Source organism: Bactrocera oleae, chromosome 5 (assembly GCF_042242935.1).
Source record: "Bactrocera oleae isolate idBacOlea1 chromosome 5, idBacOlea1, whole genome shotgun sequence".
Taxonomy (NCBI): domain Eukaryota; kingdom Metazoa; phylum Arthropoda; class Insecta; order Diptera; family Tephritidae; genus Bactrocera; species Bactrocera oleae.
The window spans coordinates 1954556-1974062 of NC_091539.1; the positions used below are offsets into that span (position 1 = coordinate 1954556).

The 19507-nt window shown below is 33.4% G+C and overlaps 1 protein-coding gene across 5 annotated transcripts in view; it reads left to right on the forward strand.

Annotated features, from left to right (window-relative positions):
• The window catches only part of LOC106621223 (uncharacterized), a 64547-nt gene that overhangs the window by 13114 nt on the left and 31926 nt on the right, over window positions 1-19507 (forward strand). For 4 of the 5 annotated variants that reach the window (XM_036359407.2, XM_036359410.2, XM_036359409.2 and 1 more), the window contains exon 1: window positions 9023-10014. The exons of the other annotated variant lie outside the window; for it this stretch is intronic. In XM_036359407.2, the coding sequence (XP_036215300.2) occupies window positions 9038-10014 (977 nt within the window). In that variant the 5' untranslated portion in view covers window positions 9023-9037. Of the gene's footprint in view, window positions 1-9022; window positions 10015-19507 lie in introns of those variants that run through there. 5 annotated transcript variants of the gene reach the window in all.

The following is a 19507-nucleotide window of genomic DNA, read 5'->3' on the forward strand; positions in this document are numbered from 1 at the left end:
ATAACTCCATAGGTGATGTCTGAGGCATTCACAACTTATAAGTTACGCAAACCATTTGGAAGATATTAAAAATTTTTTTTTTAAATTTAAGTTATTTTAAAAATTTTTAAATTAGTGTTTACTTTTAAATTTGTTACGTTATGAAAATTATTTATTTAAGGGGTACACCTAGTGTATAATATTATATATATTTTTTTCATATTTTGATAGGTTATACCTTCAACAAATAGCATACAAAAAAATTTGAAAGCGATATCTCAAATATTTTTTGAGCCACAGCCTTCTAAAGTGTAGCCACGCAGTTTAATTAACGCTAGAAAATTGTTGCTGTCTGACTTCCTCAGTTTATCTTTCAACGCTAGCAAATTGTTGCTGTCTAATGTGAAGTTTAAATATTTTCACTAAAAATTGCATAAAAGATTATTATTTTGATTTTTCAACTTTGAAGCCGAGCCATTCTAGAAGAATTGTTAAATATTTTTATTTCGCACATATTTCATTTGTATATAATGCATGTATGTATATACATATATACTTATATATATATAAGGCATGCAGACAAGAACTTTTCGTTCGCCACATCTTTTTAGTCATTTCGCATTTTCCGCACATCAGTTTGCACGCAGCTTTTTTCGCGCCAACAACTCACAACGGAAAATTTTCGCATCAATACTTGTAACGCTTTAAAAAACGCCGAGGCACACATATTCATTGCGATCGGAATTTTCACATAAAATCTGATAAAACGCTCAAATAAGTGTACAATTTTCTAATAATTGTGTGGGAAAATCTGTGCAACGTAAACAACAAATAAAGTGAACGCTAAATACACTGATAAAAAGTAATAAAATTATACAATTAAGTTAGTAGTAAAATAAATAGATAACCTCGCAGACACGAGCTAACCGACGCGGCTATTGCACTGGCTCTCAAACCGCTGAGTCAACACTATAAACTATTAGCAACAAGTTGACGGGTTGACGGGTTGACGGGCAGTTAAAAATGAAACAAGCGCTAATTAAAGCAACGTAAAAGTCACAAACAAACAACCGCTAAAAGCAAAGTCATAAACATTTTCCGAACATTGCATAAATACTGTAAAAATTTCCTGGAACACTGTCGCACATAGGCATTCATTATAAAAATAGATTAGTCAGTAGCCAACGCGATGCCTCTGTTGCAGATTTAGTATAATGTTTTTGTTTTTGCTGAACAATGCCGACGAAACGGCAACTTACTTAAGCTTCTAAACAAGAACGCGTGGAAAACGCATCAACGACACGACAACAACAACGCCAACAACTATGAACAGCAAGAAAAGTAATTGCAAGCAGCATGTACATACAAACACACGTATGTATGTGTGCATGTGTGTATTGAATAATTGGAAAAGCACAAAATAAGTGAACTGATTTAAAACAACGACAATTTCAGAAAGTCCATAGTTTACTTTTAGGTAAATACTATGTGTTTTGAGTATGCACAGTGGGTTGGCGTTGGTAAAAAAGTTGTCGTGAAGTAAGCTTGTTAAATAAAAACAAGAAAAATATGAGCTATAATACGCTTCACAAATACTAAAGGTTCTTTTGGAGAACTTGATTACGATTGTTCAGCTTGTATGACATTAAATATAAAAAATATTACCGATAACTCAAAAACTGTGTGAATAGTGCGTGTATCTGCAGACGCAAATCGACTCAGCTCGTTCCACTTATCATTTATACATATGCATATACCATACATATACAAGTATATGTATATTATAGGATCTTGATAGGATCTTGAACTTATTTTGATACTGTAAATATTTTTTAAACAAAATATGTGCCTCCTACCGCGTATGCCACTTTCACTTCCACTGTCACAACCTTTCAACGCCTAACCTCGCTATACTTTATACATTTGTATGTATATATCTTTTTGTCTGATATTTGTACTTATGTATTTACACTACGAGGCACACGCAGACGACATTTTTTATTATTTTTAGAAATTCGACATAAATTTGTCTTGTCCACTTTTATATGCACAGCAACTAAAAGTTTGTTTTTAAAATTCTTACATTGGAAAATGGGATTATTCAACTTAGCGTGAATTTTTGGCCAAATCATTAGATATAGAACAAATATGTACATAAATATTTAATGACGAACAATAGTCGCGACAACTGTGAGAAAAATGAGGCATGTGTGAAATCTTCACTATTCTGCAGAAAAATTTAAATGTGATGACGTGGAATAACCAATGACATTTGTAATGAATTTCTATGTGCATTTGCGCTCAACTTTTCTAGACTAACAGTGGCGTGATGAAATATACATATGTATACCATATTTATCGTATACAGTATAACAGTCAAAAATAAATATGTGTATATTATATGCATATTTTTTTTGTAATATTTCTAATAAGATTATAATGAAAAATTATGGTATAATAATAAATATTATCTGAACGAGAAAAATTGCCAATTAAAATTTTTTATAATATACATAATATTTCTAATAAGATTATAATGAAAAATTATGGTATAATAATAAATATTATCTGAACGAGAAAAATTGCCAATTAGAGAATAACAAATTTATGCGTTTACTATCACGATTTTATTAAAAAGGTCAGCTGTTATGGCGTATATGCAGTTATTTAAACTATTGCACTACAAAAATATTTTAATAAATATTAAATATAAATATTTACATACATGAAAAATTATAGTTCGTTTTTATTAGATTTTTACGACTGTGGCAACACTAAACCTAGAAAAAATAATTAATAGCTGTCTTCAATTCGCCAAGCGTTACTCTCCAGCGAATCGAACAAACTATACCAGTTGCTCAAACAAACGGGCAGCGCTTGTGGTGATACCCTGAGATAACATGTCTTCTAACGCATGCGCAATGGCGTTATGATACTTTTGTAGTGCAGAAATTATTTTTTTCGCGTTAAAAAACTTTGCTGTAACACTTTATTTTGGTTTTCTATAAATTACCATAATTGATTTTAAGTCTTAAGATTTAAAAATACAAAACAAAAAGATATTTGTAATTGCATTTGTCATTTGAAGCATTCACAATGGTAAATTTGATCTAAAATATGCAAAAAACTTGGTAGCATTGACGATAGCGGCTATACCACCTTGATGAGGTATCCGCATACGCTCTTATAAGAATTCAACTCGATTACTTTATTGTTGCTTCTACATGTAACTTTTTTGAAAGACAGATTTTGAGTACAAGATAGCTTGAAATCGCGCGTTATATAAAAAATTCATAAAATATAAAAAATTATATATTTTATTCAAACTTTTTATTATTCCGAAGATAGATATTTGATAAAGATTTTGTGAAAATTTCAAAGCTCGGTTATTGCGACGTCATTTCCGACAGTCCTTCGGAAAATAGTGCTTCCGCGTTGACAGCAGAATTACTGACAGGATCATCAAAAGTAAAAAGAAAAAAATTCGTGTTTGAATTAAGACAATAATCTAAATGTAAGACGAAGGAAAAACAAATAAAGTGAAAATTGTATTTTTGGCAGAAAATATGGCGTGGAACCCATGTAACCCCTTAAAGGCTTGCAATTGCCTGATCTTTATATAGATAATTTTTTAAGAAATCGTTAATTCGGTAAAACTATTTTATTTTCGTTCTGGCAAATCGCGTGAGCAACTGTGCTATATTTTCCTAATTTTAATAAAAATCTACTAATGCCTCCTACACCTGCTGTAGTGTAGTTAGTCGCATATCGCACCACAGGTCATGCCAGCAATCACTAAGTAATTACGTCAATATTTAATATTTTTCGCACGATTATAATTTGTCTAAAGTATGAGTATAATTATAAAAAGTTTTTGATTAAAATTACGACTCTTATGTTGGCAAAATTTTCAGCTCTTTTAGTAGCAATAAGTTAAACGATTTTCGTTGTGAAAGTAAAATAGAAAACAACAATGAATTAGGTTAATAACACAAGCAAACCAGATAACATTCAAAACAACAAATTCTCTAAAGCAATTTTAAAATATCTACTATCAGCTGCTTAAGTGCCTCAAATTAAACTGCTGGGGCTAAGGCAATGTGAGTGAAAATCGTAAAGCAAAAACACAACTAATAAAAACCATTACTGAGTAGCACTGCTACTTAAATTCACAATATATATACATATAACTATACCCATAAATTTTAATAAGCCTTAAATTGTAATTTTTTAACCGCAAATATAAGCTGGAACCAGTGGTATTCAAACGGTTTAGTAATTCTAAAAAGTAAAATAACTTTTTGCAACCACTGTACATCACTACATTTATTAATTATAATAATGTTTGTTTCATCAAACAATTTGTAACTCGTTAAACTTACGCACTTGCTCGTTGTATTTTTGTTTACACCGCCTGGGTTTTTTTTTTATCAAACAGACAGAAATGATGCTTTATTGTGTGCTTTGTGACTTGTGTCTCATGATAACACTAAATATATAGATAGAGCAGGTGTTATTGATTCGCCGTAATATTTTTTTTATAGATAGCGTAATCTGTATTTGTATTATATGTTCTGAGTTACTTGTAAATAAGAAAATTAGGCAAAAACTTCGGTGGCTCCGAAGCTATAATACTCTTCAGAAATACAAAATGTTCCTTAGATAAACTTGTTTCGTTCAATTTGTATGGCAGCTATATGCTATATTCATCCGATGTAAACAATTTCTTGGGAGATTCCGTTATTGCCTTAAATAATGATCCGTTCCAAATTTCGTGAACATGTCTCGTGAAATTAAAAAGTCTTCTAGAACTTTATTCTATAGCGATCCGATATCGCCTTCTTTTACTCTAGGCGCCGCACTTGCTGGCATCCTGGGAATAGCCAACTGAAATTTTCAGTGAATTTAGCTACACGCTTGTAGAAACAATTAGAATAAAAATTTTATATGCGTTACTTTATAAAAAATTGAGCAAAACAGTTTTACTTGAAAGATCACCTTATTTAGTTTTAGCACTTGGTTGCAAATAACGCGATAAATTCAATAGAGTCGCAAAAGAAACTTTACATGCAGTTAGCTGAAACCATTTTAAATTAAATAGTGCGAAGTTACAAAAATTTAAATTTATGAAAAATTACACTAGTTTACAGGCATTTTGCGATTGTGCTATTAGAAGCTGTTTCTTGCTGATTTTGTGTTGCTAAAACCGAAAATGATAGTAAAAATTTCCTAAAATGTAGGATATTTTTTGTGTTATAGTTAAGCGGTGTAGGGGTCAAAACACCAGCATTTACTAAAATTACCAAAATAACTGTACGTGTTGGAAAATTTTGAGCTCCGTTTCGTAATCAGAACCCCTTGTGGGGGTACCACAGGCCGCTTAGCACATCAGTCGTAATTTTTTCCTAAAGATTTTTTGAGTAATGTTATTTTTTTTTTGTTTTTGACTTTTTACGCTTAATTAATTATATTGATGTTTTTTTTAATTTTTACTCTAAATTAATTATATTGATTTTTTGTTTTTGAATTTTTACTCATAATTAATTATATTGATTTTTTTTTACATTTTTACTCTAAATTAATTATATTGATTTTTTGTTTTTGAATTTTTACTCATAATTAATTATATTGATTTTTTTTTAATTTTTACTCTAAATTAAGTATATTCATTTTTTTGAATTTTTACTCATAATTAATTATATTGATTTTTAGTGATGCCTGCTTCTTTTGCTATTTACTATTCAATTTTTGGCTATAAAATATTAAAATATTACTTTTCCGAAAATTATATCTTTATAATTTCAAATTGTTTTATTTTTATAAAATTTCTTTGTTTTTATTATTCTCATTGAGTCACCTAAAACCGCTAAATTATCTGCTGATAAACGTAATGCTAAAAGTCGAAATTTAAAATTAGTGACAATAGTAATGGTTTTATTGCAATAACAGCGAGAAATTGCTCACAATTAAAAGTGATTAACCTTTGGAAGCAGTAAACATAAACTACTTCGCTTATGGGCTATCGAAATCCACCAAGGCTTGCCGGCTTTTTTTTCTTAAACACCTGTGGCGCTAAAGATTATGAATCAATTTGCGTTTTCAAAGCACCTTTATTGCAAAAATTCCAGCAAACAACGGAAATAAATAATATCAATTTGTATTAATATGCTGCTATTTTTTTTATGACTCATTAACTTTTTTTAAAGTTATTAATCACCAAATTATTTTTATACTGCCGGATATTTTAAATATTTTGCGCTATTTTCTATGTTAGTCTGTATTGATAGCGAATGAAATGTATCGATAAAAGATTAGAGCACCTGCATGAGCGTCGTAGTATGCTATCGAACTTTGACTTGAAGTGCTCTTTAACTACTATCGTACGATTAGCACTCGGCTTTTAATATGCGTCCATACTGTGTGTTAACCAATTGCCTGCTCAGTCGCAAGCAAAAACACAATTGGTTTTTTTTTTTTGCACTACCATAGAGCAAATGTAAATATTTTTGTTTACTTCTGCGTTTAATTAAAAATATGTATGGCTTCGCGTAAAATTTATATAAATAATATTAGTAAATATAATAAAAATTTAATATTTTCTCATAACACGCTGAACTCTTTGACTCGTTAGATTTGCAACTTTACTCAACTAAATCTGCAGCGCAAATAAAAATTTCTGCAAAACAAGTTCTCACGTGGTTCAAACGCCCTCAAATTTTAATTTATCGCACACAGAAAACACGTATACGCCCCGTCTTTCACTTTACAGCAAGTTTACAAGCTGCGCACAAGTACAGCTAGATATAGTGGGAAAGACCTTCAAAAGTCGTACATTATTAAAATGAAGTACACATGAGTATTCAACATGACTTTGTGCTTGAAAGCCGCCACATTTTGTTAGAATGCGATAACAGCTGATAAAATTAGTTATCACAAACGGAATATAATACTCGCACATAGTGTCTTAACGCAGCTCAACTTAGTAAACAAAACATAATTAATTGACATCAAGATATAAAAATAAAATAAAATAATCTCAAATAAAAAAACCACGCTCTGAAAAAAAAGTAACCGAAATTATTTATTTATGTTTTTAAAACTTTGGAGCGTGAAGTTTTGTCAAAATATGTTTGAATTTTATTTAAGATATATTTTAAAGGGGTTTTGGACTCTCTTGCGACCTTCAAGTCAACTTAAGGTAACTTAATGAGGAAAAAGTATCTTGTGCCAAACTCAAAGATAAAGATGCTCATCTTGAGTTTAATCGATCAGTTTGAATGGCAGCTATACGCTATAGTTGCACGATCTAAACAATATGTTTGATTGTAAAACTATCTCGGATAATAACCCACGCGTAATTTCGTGAATATATCTTTACGATTTTTGTTTTTTAAATAGTTGTTATTTAACAAAAAAATCCTCCGTGGCAAGACCTTGTAAATTATCTCCAAAACTATTACTCGGATCAACTTGAGAATTTAGCACAATATTCTATAGATGTTATAGAATTAAATAAGACAAAAAAATATATACTTTATGGGGTCTCACGTCTTCTTCTGGGTGTTAGAAATTTTGTAGCATAGTTAAAAGAGCAATAAGCCAGTCAGTGTAACCTAACCTAAATCATTGGAAATATGGTATTTCGGGTATAAAAATAAAAGGTGATCGATAACCGCTTTTTGTGACAATATAAATAAATTATTACGATATAAAAAAGCAGGAAATCGTTGCATAAAATTCATAAAACAAAACTTCACTGTTATTATTATTAATTAGCAAACGAACTGCACTTTTTGTGTTGAACTTAAATTAGCTCACACTCGCTTAAAAGTCAACTTTTTTTCGTAACATCAAACGCGCTGGTGTCCAAAAATTTATTAATCGTCAGAACAACTCGCCGCTTATCAACCGTTCCGTCCGGCAAACCACACGCACGCACCACTATCGCATACTTTTGACCGACGTTACCACTACCAACACAAATAAACAAGCAAACGACCAAATCAACATTGGCGTCGCGCAAACGCGCCCAACAACGCCGGCATGTGACGCGTCCGCCGCTCGAACCTTGGCGATAGCAACGCTGTGGCTTCAGTGCGAATTCGGCGCATGACGGCGATGGAACAACGGCGAGTAGTACGTCGAATACAATTTTTATTATTATTTTGTTTTGCATAGTTGTTGTTTAGCGATAAATTACGCGTTTGCTCATGCATTAATTGCCGATAAAAATCTGAAAATAAATGTCAGCTATTGCATGAAATCAATTGTGAAGTTTGTACGTGTATTTCCGTTAGCTTTGTAAATAAAATGACATCAGTGTGTCATCGGGCAAAGTCTTGGCAATATTCGGTCAAGCATATGAAGAAAGTTTGTGCCAGCAAAAAGTCGTTAGAAATTGTGTTGCTGCGCTTGTAGCGGTTGTTATTTTTGTGAGCGTATACTCTTACGTCAAACCTGTTTGACTGGTGTTAGAAAACAGCTGATGCCGTTTCAACAACAACAAAAGTGTAAAATTGAGTGTAGAAACAAAAAAAAAACCAAAACAAAGTATAATAGATATGATAGAAAATTGAAATAAAATTAAATAATTAGCGCTAATTACGAATTTATATAACAAGCGCTACTAAAATAAGAAATCGGCTGTGTTTTGCTTACCGCTGTATATGTATGTATAAATTAAATATGGACTATGCATAGCCATAAAGCGTCAAACGTCAGTTGACTAAACGAGCGCGCTGCGACGGACATATAAGCAAGGAGCAGCGCGCAACACCGCCCGCGCCTTAGGCAACCTTAGCTGTAAGCAGACCAAAGCGCTAACTTGCGACTAATCGCCGATGAGTGAGTGTGTGTGTTACAGGTGCGCATGTACAAAAACAGCGTTGTTTGCCTAAGAATTGGTGCGACTGATCGATCGCCAGCGTCGTCGGCGCGTGTTTATCATGTTTAATTAGCTCAAACGCCCCCAATAAAACAAGTTAAAAATCAATTTCGATAAAAATGCAATAAAAAGTCAAATAAGACCACAGTTTGACAGTCCACAGTTTGACAGTCCATGATGTATGACAGTTTGATTTGCCACGCAGCAGTATTGAATTGTCTTATATCCACGTATACCGTTAATACCAAAAACTGCACAGCAAACATGTCCAACACCATACAAAACACCGTTGACATTGCGTCGCTGCCGCGCAATAGTTCGGAATCGCATATCGAGCGTTTAAATGTGAAGAAAAATGAGTCCAAACTGTTTCTCATCAAGTCGTACAGCTTCAACGATAAATCACTAAAAAATCACGCTTTGCCGCAGCAGTCTAAACAACGCGCAAAAAATTTTACTACTTACCGCCAAATAGACGCGCTGCTACTCGACGCTGCGCCCGCAAAGCCACAAACAAGTGCCAAAAACGAACAAAATAAAACAAATGCGACAGCGCAAAAATGCAAAGCGAACAAAACGGTTACCGAAGAGGACGAGGATTTACGTGCCTTGCTGCGTCATCCCTCCGTTATTATGGAGGGTGTGGTGAGTGAAGTGCATGCGCGTCCCAAATCGTTGCCGAGTGCGGCAATGACGAGCACGCGGCAGCCACCAGACACGGCGGCGCCACCGCCGCCTACAGTCAACTCAAACAAATCCAAACAAAATGGCTTCAAACGCGAGTCATTCTTGCGTCACAGCTTGCAATCGTTACGCCGCAGCTTCAGCGCGCATAAGAAGTTTGCCGGTTTCGGGCATAATGCCACAAATACCAAAGCAACTAACAAAGCCACGCATGCGGTAGCAACTAAACCTTGCTCATCCTCAACATCATCAACATCATCAACGACATCAACAAGCTCCGCCACCACCTCGACGGCGTCGGCGGCCTCCAGACATGCGCGCAGCAACGGAAAGGCGTGTAGTCAAAGTGAAAAAGTTGGCATTATTATCAAGCTGAATGACAATACCGCCTGTTGGGCGGACGGCACAGGCGAAACCGGCTACTGTGCTACTGGGTATTTCAGTAGTCAGAAGGAATTGTGTGCAAGGTAAGCTTACGGTAACTTAAATAAAAGTGTTTTACGCTTAATGCGTGCTACTTGCATTAGATTTGTTGTAATAATGTGCATGTGTATGAAAACTACTCGTCACAAGGTCAAGTGGTTTGACATTCGACAAGGATAGTTGTATATAAGGCTTTGAATTACTACTATGCACTTGTGTTTATAAATCGTGCGCTTTGTTGGCTAATGAATGGAAAGTAAGCTGCTTTTGATTTGAGTGTTTATATGCTTGCATTTGCCTAAAGACGCATAGCTTAATTCAACTTAGGGATGCGAACTTTTAAGGCTTACTTCTATAAGCGTGTTGCGTTGTGGGTCGATCCCAAACACTAACGTCTATTACCACGCTGGTAATGAAAAGCTGCAAAGTGTCTTAACATATCCTTAATTGTATGCTATTTCTGCTTTCAGTGTGATTTATTACGACATACAAAGCTGCTGAGGCACTATTACATTAGCGCAATTATTTATTGCCTTAATTGAGTAGCCATATTTTTTATAAAGAACGAAGTTACCTTTCTCAAAAGTCAGATAGTGCTTAGTTACCGTATAAATGCCCGCTGCACTAACGTTGAGCTTCACCTTGAACTCTCTTTGGCACACATGTGTCCATTTTATGCAAAAAACAGGCTAGAAAGCGCGCCTGCAATCAGCAAAGCCGCTACACGTGAACTCTACACCTTTGGCATGCGCTGAAAGTCTGCAACAATAGCAAAAACACACGCAGTTGGCAACTTTTCAAACAAGGTTATGTTGTACTTTAAGTTCAAGCGAAGGGTTGAGCAGCGCTCGGTTGTCTGTTGCAGTAAGTTGGCCAACGCCCAGCATATATTAGCGCGCCGGAAACAGGATGTGCTGCTTGGCGCACTAAGTGGCAAGATGGCCGGCAAAGTGCTGCTGCAACAAGGACAAACATTTGCGTGGTAGTCAACTATGCAAGGCATGTATGTAAATGTGTGTGCGTGTGTGTTACAAGCTGGCGGAATGGCAAACAAAGCGCTAACTTGCCGCAGGAAGTTGCAACGTGGCATGTTCTGCAACTATGTGTGTATGTGCAGCGAATCGCGTGCATGCATTTGAGTGTGGGCTTGCGCGTGTGCTTTGCTGGCGCATTGTCTGCAATGCTAATTGCGGGTTTCTTAGTTTTTATTTATTTATTTATTTTTTTTTTTTACTTTTAAAATTTTAAATGCTTTAAAAGACTTGGAATTCGAACTTAATTTGTTTTTGTGCGCGAAATGCTTTGTTGTTGTTGTAGCAGCGCAAATCATTTCTGAAATAATTTTGTAGAATGCTGCCGAGTTGACAGTCTTTGGCCAAATAAAAAGCTGAGCTCGGTTATGTAGACGCCACTTTCATAGCAACGGCTTTCTTCAACGCTGCTTTATTTATGTATGTACCTTGCAAGCAATTTTAATATTTTAATTATATATTTATTGCACGCATACAGCTCCTCATTTATTTAAACATAAACAATTTGGAGTTTGAACTTTTCAAAGCATTCCTAATAAGAATTGCGCGCACATGTCTCAACAACTGCAAAATTTTACTGAAAAATTCACGACACGTTTATCTTCACTTCGTCAATGGCGCAATAAGCATTTCTCACGCCAGTGTAACAAAAATGGCACGAAATACAACAGGCAATGAGTAAAATTAGTAAAAAAAGAAATTTGTTGATTCTACAACGCCAGACACATCTCACACGCGTGAGCTCTCGTCTTTCGCGTGAATTTACTGCTGGCTTCGGTTATTTCGTAATTTGCTTGCATTGCATTTGAAAGAATGTATGTATAAATAAAAATAAATAAATAATGACACTTGCATAGCCTAAAAGTTACACTGAGAAAATGACAACCAAACGTCATTTTACTAGAGAGCTTAATGTCAATTTAGGTGCTTGTCATGTCTAGTATTGCTAACGATTGGTGTAGATGCTGCAATTTAGCAGGCGCTTACATGCGCAGGTATAAATAGCAGTGACACATTTGCCGTTAAATAAAGTATTTGCATACGGACTCTAAATTGTTGATGTTAACTGGGTCATACAGCAATCATTTGTTAGTTATCGTTTGATTTTTGGGTGAAGGGTTGAGGCGTGCATTCTTATACAGGGAAATCTTTCGAAGTTTTTTAAAAGTCATAATGCAAATTTATTGATTTTTCTTTTATTTGTATGCAGATTCTTTGTATACATATATTTAAATATGAGTACGTCGTTTTAACCACTAGCCAATAGTCATTATTGTTCAACGCATTTTTATAACCTAAAAAGTGTATAGTAGGGTGGAGCGATACAATTTTTTTTTTGTTTAGCCTGAGGCTAGAATTTGTAGATTATAAAAAAAAATAATTTTTGGAAAAAAAACTCACTCACTTTTAAAGTAAATTTCCGGTTAAAATTTTTACTTCGTAATAAATTAATTGTTCATAAGTATTCGAGAAGCTATGGAAATACCTCTTTGTGGCCAATTAAAAGTTATCAACTTAAAAAAATTGTTTGTGGTCATTATTAGAACCGTCGCTATCGGACCACTGTAGCATATAGCTGCCATACAAACTTAACAATCATAATCAAGTTCTTGTAAACTGGAAAGCTTTTTTTTTTATTTGTGAAGCGTATTATAGCTTCGGTGCAAACGTTTTTTCTGGTTTTCAATTTCATCTCAAAATATACATACATACACATATGTAATTCTACTGTAATTTAAATTCACGATAAAATTTTGGTGTCAATGCAGTTGGTGTTTGAGCCAATATATTATATGTAATCATTATTATATGATAATCAATAATAATTATTATTGCGTCATTACAATTAAATTTTCACTGTTTACGCATAGAGTTTATTGCTAAAATGTTCGACTGTAGCAAAATTACCGGATTGCAGAATCACACTTGAAAAACATGTCACATCAATCATTGCTCGCAGCACTGTTGATCGCGATCAATCAAATTAAGGCAAGCAGTAATTTAAAAACAAATAAATGCACATTTAAATTGATATTGAATATCTGTGGCAATAAGTTGTATATTTGTTGCAAACTTCATCAATTAATTGACCTACTTGCCTGCCATTGCAATTGCAACTGCAACAATTGGTGATTACACTTAAATTTGCGAGCGCTCAATTGGCTGTCACTTGAGTAGGCAAACGTCAATTAAGCTGCAAAGCAGAAGTGCAACAAAAACATATGAGAATTTATGTGTTCAGTTTGAAAAATATTGCAACTGGCCGAACGCAGAACAAAAGTAAATTTTGTATAAATATAAATATAGGCGCAGATTGCTGTGAGTGTTGTGAAACTACAATATATGTAGCGCTTTGAAATCTATTCGCGGCCAATTAACACAAAATTTATGGTTTGCTTTAAAGCCAAATAAAAATGTTGTGCAACATTTTCAAGCATTGAAAGTAATAAAAACGTTTTTATTCGAAATATTTTCAAAATAAGTATGCAACAATAAAATTGCAACATTGTCTTGCCGCACAAACGGCACATTCGCCGAGCGCTCTCAATTTACTTTCAATTTACATCTTTGCTTCACTCTTTTATGTTGCTATCATTTACTGGCCATGCCGCCCACAGCTTTGCCGTATTTGTGCAGCATAAATATAAACAAAAGCCTACATAACGGAGCTGCAATTGCAATAATATCAGCTCGCTTTCGCTTTATTGCTTCATTGCTTTTCAAAGTGTTTTTTATAATATAAGCTAAAAAAAAGTCTCAACCTAATATACACACATAGCCACCATACAAACTGAACGATCAAACTGAAGCCCTTGTATGAACAACTTTTTTATTTTACTATATATCTTTACGAAATTTGTCATGGATTATAGCCTAAGGCAATGCTACAATCTACGATAATATTGTTCAGATCGGACCACTATAGGATATAGCTGCCATACAAACTGCTTGACAAAAATTTAGAGAATGTATGAAAAACTTTTTTATTTGACGAAATATCTACACGAGATTCGGTATGGATTATTGTCAAATGTACCGCTATTAGCTCCGCACAAATTATTCCGATCGGACCACTATAGCATATAGCTGCCATACAAACTGACCGAACCAAATCAAGATAAAATTCTTGTTATACACTTTTATGCTGTAAGAAATGCACGTATGAAGGGTATTAAGACTTCGCAGCAGCCGAAGTTGACGTTTTTACTTGTTTTCTTTTTATTTCGTTTTTATTTCGAGCGACTCGTGCCATCAACGCCTGAAGTGGCCGCACAGCAGAGATAAGCACTCAGAAAATGTAAATTGTTATACAAATATTACTGGATTAAGACAATTGGTTCACATATGCACATATTCGTATGTATGTATTGTACAATATAGAATACATACATACATATGCAGTTTGAGAAGAAAGGTACATAAAATACTCATGAGTTCTACAGAGCAAACTAATTCAATTGAAAAATTTACACAAAAAAATACACGGTTTTACTCTTGCACAGGCATATTTACATACTACATACATACTTATTGTACATACATACTGAGCTCATCTTGCTCATTTGAATACTATATCACTTTTATGACAGCAATTACAGCGCTTTTTCGGTTCCGGTGTAGGCGGCATTGTGGTACTAAAACAATGTATGTACATTATGAGAGATGCACACTATTTCCAATTATAACCAGGGTTGCCATGTTATGGCAAAACGTTGAGGTATTTTTTGTTAATTTTCCCTCTATGTGATAGAAGACTAGTTTTTAGAACTTTCTGTTAACGCAAGCACGCAACATTTGCTACACACTTTCAACTCCTTACTGTTTGTTTTATCGGACAAATAAGTTACTTTTTTAAGACAGAAATATAATTAAAATTTTGCTATTTCATGCCCTTAAATTCGAGCGTATTTAGTTTACTGTATTATATCCATACGTTCCACAATAATTTGCTAGAGCAGCTCCTCCAAAGTTTGCTAAAATGTGGACCATCCTTACCCTTGTTTTCTAGTTTTTTATTCTTATTCAACGGATATTAAACAGCCTATACATAGCTTCATTTGAGGCAGTTTCTTAAATCAAAAAAAAATTTGATTTTTTTCACTCGTTTTCACACTTCTAAATACCATCAAATATAACCACATGGCAACTCTCTCCATTAAAAACGCATACACTGCACAACAACAGCAAGCTCTGCTAGTCAGCGTACAGCTTCGTTGCTCCCATCAGCAAACTGGCGCATTGCTATGCTGGAATCTACTCAGCAAAATTTAAACATTCAATACTCTCGACTCGATTCGTACGCGTCACGTCGCGTACAATGAAAAAGCTGATGCGCAGCAGCTGAAGAAGCCGTCACGTATATGGTATTCTCCGCTCCAAGTGAAAGAAAGCAATTGTTCAATGGAAGTGCCCATACATACTTATATCATATACGAAAGGATATATTAATAAAAATAGTTAGTGAAAAGTCCGCGTAGTATTGCTTTGCGCAATTGTTGTGATTCTTTATATTATTTTCTTTTTTTCACGGTTTTATTACCACACGTCGTTTGGTGACGCTTGAGAAATCATTGCCGGTACGTGCTTTGTGTGCTTTCCAAGACTTTTACGTAGTTTTATCTCATACATAGTGCGTATTTACTTTCGCGTGCTGACCTAAGCGGCGTTGCCAATTACAGGTGCTTTATTTGTCAAAAAAATATATAATAATTTTTGCGAAACAAATTTAATTACGGCGGAAGTGGAAATTAATGAAACCTCAAAATTTTGAAACTAAATTAGTGTGCTTTTTTCAGATGAAGATTTAAATGTGAGATTTTTTTATGAATTTTCTGTTTAATCTGTGATGATGCATATAAGCAGTAATTGCAGGAAGTCACACATTATACTGAAGCCAACTGAATTTCGCGCCATATGAATTTTTCTAAAGAATGCCAAGCCACAGAATGGAAAACCACAAACAGTAACGAAAGTAAGTTTCCTGCTAGCGTTCGACAGCTAAAATATAATCGAAATTATGAAGTAAATAAATAAAATTTGTCCTTAAAATAATACATTTCAAACAAATCAAAGCAGTGATGTTTATTAAAACAAAAACAAATGCAAATCTATGGGAGGAATCGTTTTTGACGTCAAACTGACAACCGCCTTTATTTACACAACTTTTTGGTGGGCGTTTACAACAGTAATTATACCCTGAATAGGGTATATTAAGTTTGTCAACGTTCTTTCTTTCCTCAAGCAGCTGCTCATTTGAAATCGCCAATATTGGTCCATCATAGCATATACAAGTAGCTGTCATATAAAGTGACGTATAAAAATCAAGTTTTTGTATGAAAAACTTTTTTATTTGACAATTTATCTTCACGTCGCTATTCGGCAAGGATTATTGTACAAGGCAAGGCTGCAATATCCAATTGAATTATTCAGTTAAATCCATTACAGCATATAGCTGCCTTACAAATTGTTCGGCAAAAATTTATACCTTGTTAACTGCCATTCAAACAGATCGATCCAAATCAAGTGCTTGCGCGGAAACTATTTTATTTGTGAAGGGTATTATACTTGTAGCTTCGGTGCTTTTTTTCTTGTATTCATTTGTTTTAAACACGTCTTGCGTATCACCTTAAAAAAGTATGGTAATTACACATTGTTTTCCTTTTTAAACGCTGTTGTCAACTGCTGGTCTCTAGTGATTCCTGACATGCCTTTTCCATTTCCGTGCACAAATTTGCAAATACATAAATGAACAAATTGAAGCTGAAAAAATTGAACTGATAAGCACATGAATATAATATATATTTTTTTGAGACGACATACATTTTTTTGTGCTGATAACATTAACGAGTGCTGTCACATGTGTAGGTATGTATGTATGCACATATGTACGTTAAGAAATATTTATTTGTACATATGTATGTAAGTTGCTGTGGCAAAGGTTTTTACACAAAATTCAAAAAAAAAAAGAAATAAAATACAAAACATTTAAAATTAGCTTGAACTTCGATAGCATTCTCCCCTCCAATGATACGTACTATGTTAAGTAACCGCTATGTTTATATGTATGCATAAATAAAAATATTGATATTGATGCTTGTAAATTAATTTAATTATTGCCTAATACAAGCAAATCTAAAAATAAAAATACTCTTCGACGTTAAAGCAAAGCAGAGGCGAGAATTTATAGTACAGTTCAATTGCCGTGGGGTTATCAAAATTAAAAAAAAAAAATTTATAGCGTTTTTTTTTATAAAAAAAACTACATAATTTCAGCTGATAAACTCTTAAAAACATTTATTGTTTTGGAAAACTTTTAGTTGCCGCATACCAATAAGTTATTCATATCACAGTTATCGATATGTGCTCAAAATCTGACAGCACTTATCGAGTGTAGCACTTATCTTGTATTACAAGATTTGAAAATAAAAATAATTATTTGATTGATTATAGTTTGCTGAATTGTAAGCACAATAATTGCTTCAGATTACGCTCAATTGAGGAACAAGCCTACTCCGAAAATCAGTGTCACACCTGCAAGTTTCTTTTTTAATTTAAAAAGTGTTTATTGCAAGCTGGTTTAAAATTAACGCTTTTTATTTATTATAAGCAGGCTTATTTTAAAATTATCACATTTTTTGTAAAAATCGGTGTTATGTTTAAGTTTAAGTTATTTCAGTTACAATTTCCTCGCGTCTCACTTAAACATACCCGCATAAGTACAATATTTGTGAAATAATTGATTGCTTTTGTATAATTACTCTGGCGTGCGTTTGCATTTATTGGCCGTATATGTAAATACTGTTGTGTGTAAGTTTACTATACTAAAGTTAATTATTAAATGCAGTTTAACCTTTAAAAGTGATTACCTCTGAAATATCGAGCTGCTAATATTAGCATGAAATCGTGTGTTAAAACCTGAAAATATTGTACTTTGCACTAAATTTAATTAATACACAGCTGACCGTCAGTCAATAACAAATAAAGTTATTTCTCGTAAATTTGTGTATTTAGAAAACGATTGTGATTAAGCGCTTAACGAGAAAAACCCTAGAAAACTTTTATAGTACACAGTTTTTTCCTACAGAAGCAATCAGCTATTTCCGTTGATTGTTTTATAGAAGGCGCAGGCACATAGAGGCCCAAGCGCACACAAATGTAATGTTAGCTATTGATTGGAAATTTAAAGCTGCATTTTAAGTAATTTTACATGCATATACTTTTTTTTATCACTAAAAATTATTTTTTAATAAATTTAAAAAATTTTTTTTTTTTCATTACAGGTATGCATTTAACAATGAAGATTTTATGCTTTGTAAGTAAAATCCTTTTTTTTTTTAAATAAAAAGTAAGCCAAAACATGTTATTAGCAATGACAGCTACCATTTATAGCAAAAAATCGCCGTAATAGGACCACTATGGCATATAGCTGTCATACAAACTACCATAAACGTTCAAAATTCAAACCATGTGTGGAAATATTTTTTATTTGACAAGATATCTTCACGCAATTTGGCATGGATTATTATTCAAGAGATAGCTACAATATTCAAACGCATTGTTCAGATCGGATTACTATATGATATAGCTGCTATACAAACTGATCGACGGCAAAAATGTAGACCTTGTATAAAAAACTTTTTTATTTGGCAAAATATCTTCACGAAATATCTTGGCATGGCTTATTGTCAAATGCAACGCTGTAAGCTCCGGAAAAATTCAGATCGCTCCACTATAGCATACAACTATCATACAAACTGTTCCAAATCAAATGCTTGTTTGGAACTATTTTTCATTTAACGAGATATCTTCACGAGTTTCGGCATGTATTATTATTCAAAGAAACGTTACAATCACAGTAAAAATTTGTTCAGTTCGAACCATTATAGCTTATAGCTGCCATACAAACTGATCGTTAAAAATGAAGATAAAGATATTTTTATACCCTTTTATGCTATAAGAAATGCGCCTGTGAAGATCATTATAGCTTCGGTGCAAACGAAGTTAACGGTTTTTCTTTGCTTTTTTAAATATTTTCAAAATTAATATTCAAAGAGCAAATCTTATTCATGAACTACAAATTTCGTCAACTGTCAGTTACCTAATATGGAGTGGCCACTATTAAAAAATATTATATTTTATGTGCAATTAATTGTTTCCATTAAATTGACTACCAACCGTACACTGCCGCTTGCTATTACTCAATTTAATTGACATCTGTCAGTGTAAATGCAATAAGCAGTCAAATAAAATAACAAAGCGAGCAATTTAGCAACTGCATATAAGAATTATGTGCAATTAAATGACATGCTAATTGTTACTCGATTGTTGGGTAGTATTTTAACTGTTTTAGCGTAAATGTGGTCCACGTCGATAAGTAGGAGTAACTTGATTTCTTGCTTAATCTAGGCAATAAGCATACTAAATTAAATACTTTAAACAAGTGCAGCGCTATTTTATGGCATTTGTCGAACATTTATCGATTACTTTTTTTCGATAGCTCTCAGCA